General features: G+C 34.5%; 1 protein-coding gene across 1 annotated transcript in view; it reads left to right on the forward strand.

Annotated features, from left to right (window-relative positions):
* CPE (carboxypeptidase E) overlaps positions 1-3488 on the forward strand; it is a 22196-nt gene extending 18708 nt beyond the window's left edge. The window contains exons 8-9 of the mRNA XM_026847964.1: positions 217-335; positions 746-3488. Of these exons, the coding sequence (XP_026703765.1) occupies positions 217-335; positions 746-844 (218 nt within the window). The 3' untranslated portion in view covers positions 845-3488. The remainder of the gene's footprint in view (positions 1-216; positions 336-745) is intronic.
* Positions 3489-3743: the final 255 nt, after the last annotated feature.

Raw genomic sequence — 3743 nt, forward strand, 5'->3', positions numbered from 1 at the left:
AGATAGAGATAGAGATAGAGATAGAGATAGAGATAGAGATAGAGATAGATAGATAGATATACATACACACAACCCTTACAGAAGAGTCCTTTCAGACAGGCAAAAGGAAAGCTAATAGGAATACGAAAGGCTCTGACAAGATATATGGTCCCTTCTCCTTAGCTGTGTATTTAGTTTTATAGATATTTATTTGGATTTTTTTCTGCTTCTCTACAGCCAAGGATGGTGATTACTGGAGATTGCTTGTGCCTGGAAATTACAAACTTACAGCCTCAGCACCAGGCTATCTAGCAATAACTAAAAAAGTGGCTGTGCCCTTTAGCCCTGCAGTTGTGGTACGTACTCACATGTGTGTTGGTTTATTGTCTATTATATATAAAAAAAAAAGTCTTTTTTTCCTTCATGATATATATGTGAACAGGAGGTGATTTTTCAGAATATTTCAGAATATGCTAATTTAGAAGACAGTCTGGAAATCTACTCTCCTAGTACTTGCTGCACAAGCCTCTGAGAGTAATCTCATTGTAAACTCACTTCATCTCCTGCTGGTCTTTTTTAAAATTAAAAGACACAGGAAAGGGTAATATTGAGATACTTAAACTTTTTCTATTGGTTTATGTGTGAATAGCCAATCAGATAGAAGATTACAGAATATCTTTAAATAGCGCAACATAAAAAGAGATGTTGAGGTTTTCATCTCTTTCTACAAGTCTTACTGATGTTTTTGATTGTTTCTCTTACTCAGGTTGATTTTGAACTGGAGTCATTATCTGAAAGAAAAGAAGAGGAGAAAGAAGAGTTGATGGAATGGTGGAAGATGATGTCAGAAACACTAAATTTTTAAATTATAATTTTAACTTTAGAGCGTTTAATCTATTATATGTTGACTTAGTATAATGTACTGTGGAAAGTCCCTATATTCTAGGTTTTGTGCACTTCACAACAATTAACTTTGAATTTTTCAGTCATCTTTTGATTAATATGATTACAAATAACTACTAGCCTCCTAGCTAGATAAATAAGTTATTAATTTTCTTTCATATTGTTATAGAAAATTTACTCTTGTATACAAATCAGAAAAAAATGAGTGAATGTCTCTGCAGCCTATATGGAAGTACAATCTGTTGTGTATTATTTGCAAATTCAGAATATGTAGGTTAAATCTTGATTTTAAAACAGAAATATGCTGTAGTCAATTCCCAATACTGCCAGAAATACTTGACAGTGCATAGTAGTAGACAGAGCTCTTTACTGAGTTCTATAATGGATGTTAATGAAAAGATTTATAATAACAGTGTGTGGTGTAATAATATTTACAAGGATTAAAATTCAGTATAACATTTAGTATGTCTCTGGTGTTTGGGCTATTTAAATATGTAAGAAGCATAAGCTGACTTCATTTTAGTAAGCAGAAGGAATCTGTGTAAGCTCTTTTATTAAAGATGCCATGGAGTGAATTCAGGAAATAGCAGAGCTTTATTCCTTAAACTGTTAATGATATTTCAAGATCAGGTTTTAATTATTTCTTATTACTTATTAAGCAAATTAAAAATTCTGAATGGGCAAAGAAGAGCTTGTGCATCTTGTTAATATGCTGCTTGTGTTTGCTTTACAGCAAGAAAAAAAAAGGCGGTTTAGGTGATGTCTGTCTTAAAACTGCCTTTCCAACAATCTACATGTGTCAGCAGTGTTTAGATAATCAGTCAGAAGTTCATATGTTCACTGAAAGCTACCAAAACATCACAGTTTAAACAATAAACTGGAAGTCTACTGAGGACATGCATTTAGTCTCATAAGCCAAGAATGGTTTTGTTTCCAACTTTGTTTCTTCTACTGGTTACTCTTATCTAAAACTAAAAGCAAGATAAGTGATTATTTTTTTTTTCAGAGCAGTGAAATTTTCCCAAAATACTTGAGGATGATACAAAAAGCAACTTTGATATAAAAAGTTCCTTCTCGTGTTTTTTGTTAGTATACTTGAATTAACTTGCTTTAGTATTTTGTCTGAGTGAAATTTAAAGAGTCAGAGAATATGCATGAACCATAGTGGGTGCATGTTTGGGGAAATTCTTCTTAAACTACTGCTGGTATGCTTACTTGATAGTAGCTAAGCATCTCATCTGTTTGAAATCTTACACAATATAGATTGTCTATTTTAATTCAAGATCAGATGTTTGATATAGATTTCTTTCCTCTGTTTCTTTCTTATCACTGTCTGTGTTTTGATTAACATTATTGTAGCTGATGCTATAGGAGTTCAGTACCATTCAGAATCAACCCACCATGACTTACCATTCTCCGACCGTAAATGAAAAATCACATGTTCAAGTGTAGGATCCAAATTTACCTCCTTTGGGTATTTAGAAATCTACCGAAAATGCTGTTTTCTGGGAATCTGAAATTCTTTAGTAAAAATAGCTCTTGATCTTTTAAAGTAACAGGCTTAAGGTTTGACACATTGATAAACTGAACAGCAATAAAAAGTCGTGAGCTTTCTCTCTCTGATTAAGGCTTTGTTATGTAACTTGTAGCTCATTGGAGTCATAGATATTTAGTTCCAAACTTCAGGGGAACTTCACTTGCTGTAAGTCATTATGCAATGATGAACTTTGAATCTCCATTGTGATGAGGAACTCCTGTGTCAAACAAGGAATCATATCTGAACATGTCTTGATAGCAACTTGTGGCTAGCTGTGCACGAGAGTATGCTTAAAGGATGCCCGGTTACACACCAAATCAGGTGTTCATGACAATTTGAACTGCTAAGACACATAGCACAGAATACACCCTGTGTCTGGAAGTAATGATACTGTTTTCAGCTGAACCAGGTAACATAGAAGCAAACAGTATGAAAAATTAATTATAACAAGAGACTGCTGGCATGTGGGCAAATGGCTACAGGAGTGTTTCTGTAATAAGGCAAGTGTGTATTTGTATAGAACACACTGCTCTGCCCCTTCCAAACCTAACAATTTAAATCCAAATGATATTAATACATGGTGTGATGCCTGTCATGCATCCAGTCTTCCTGTGTGGTGGATTGTGTGGCATAGTTATTGCAGACATTACATCAAAATGATCTTGTAACAGATTTTTAATCCATACTTGTATTATGTGTGTGAGATCCTCTGGTCTATTGTTTCATGAATTTGCAATTAAATGTGATGTCCCTTAAATGAGCTCTTCGTTTTGCTCTAGATGACTGCTTGCTATTACTGTGCTGAGAACAGGTTAAAGTGATTAAATGTTACAACACCAGAACCACTGCCACTGTTCTTGCTGTAGGTAAACCTCCTTAAGAACAGCATAGCCAGGACTCTCAACAAATTAATTCATTATGTAGCTTTCCTAGCTGAACTGAGCTGTGTTGTAGGACTGTGTATGATTAAATGGAAGATTAAAGTGTTGTGTGATGCTGAGCTTTTGGTTAAAAAGGCACATGCTGTACTATTGTACAATAAATCTACAGGTTTATTTAAAATGTAAAATGTGTGAGTAATTTACAGGTTTAAAACTTGACCTCTTTGGCTGTGCATGTCTGCAAAGTATGCCATAAACATCCTCAGTGAGGTGCATGTGCCAATTAATTTGCTGTTTGAACAGAGAAACGAGACTGGGATTAGTGCCAATATCCCATTGAGAGCCATCCATAGCCCCTTAACTTTGTGTCAGAACATTTTCCTTTTGTAGTATACATCTTTCTGAGCCCTTTCCCCATGCAGGTGTTCAAGTCATGAATAAGA

Source organism: Athene cunicularia, assembly GCF_003259725.1.
Source record: "Athene cunicularia isolate RWA chromosome 4 unlocalized genomic scaffold, athCun1 chr4_part2, whole genome shotgun sequence".
Lineage (NCBI taxonomy): Eukaryota > Metazoa > Chordata > Aves > Strigiformes > Strigidae > Athene > Athene cunicularia.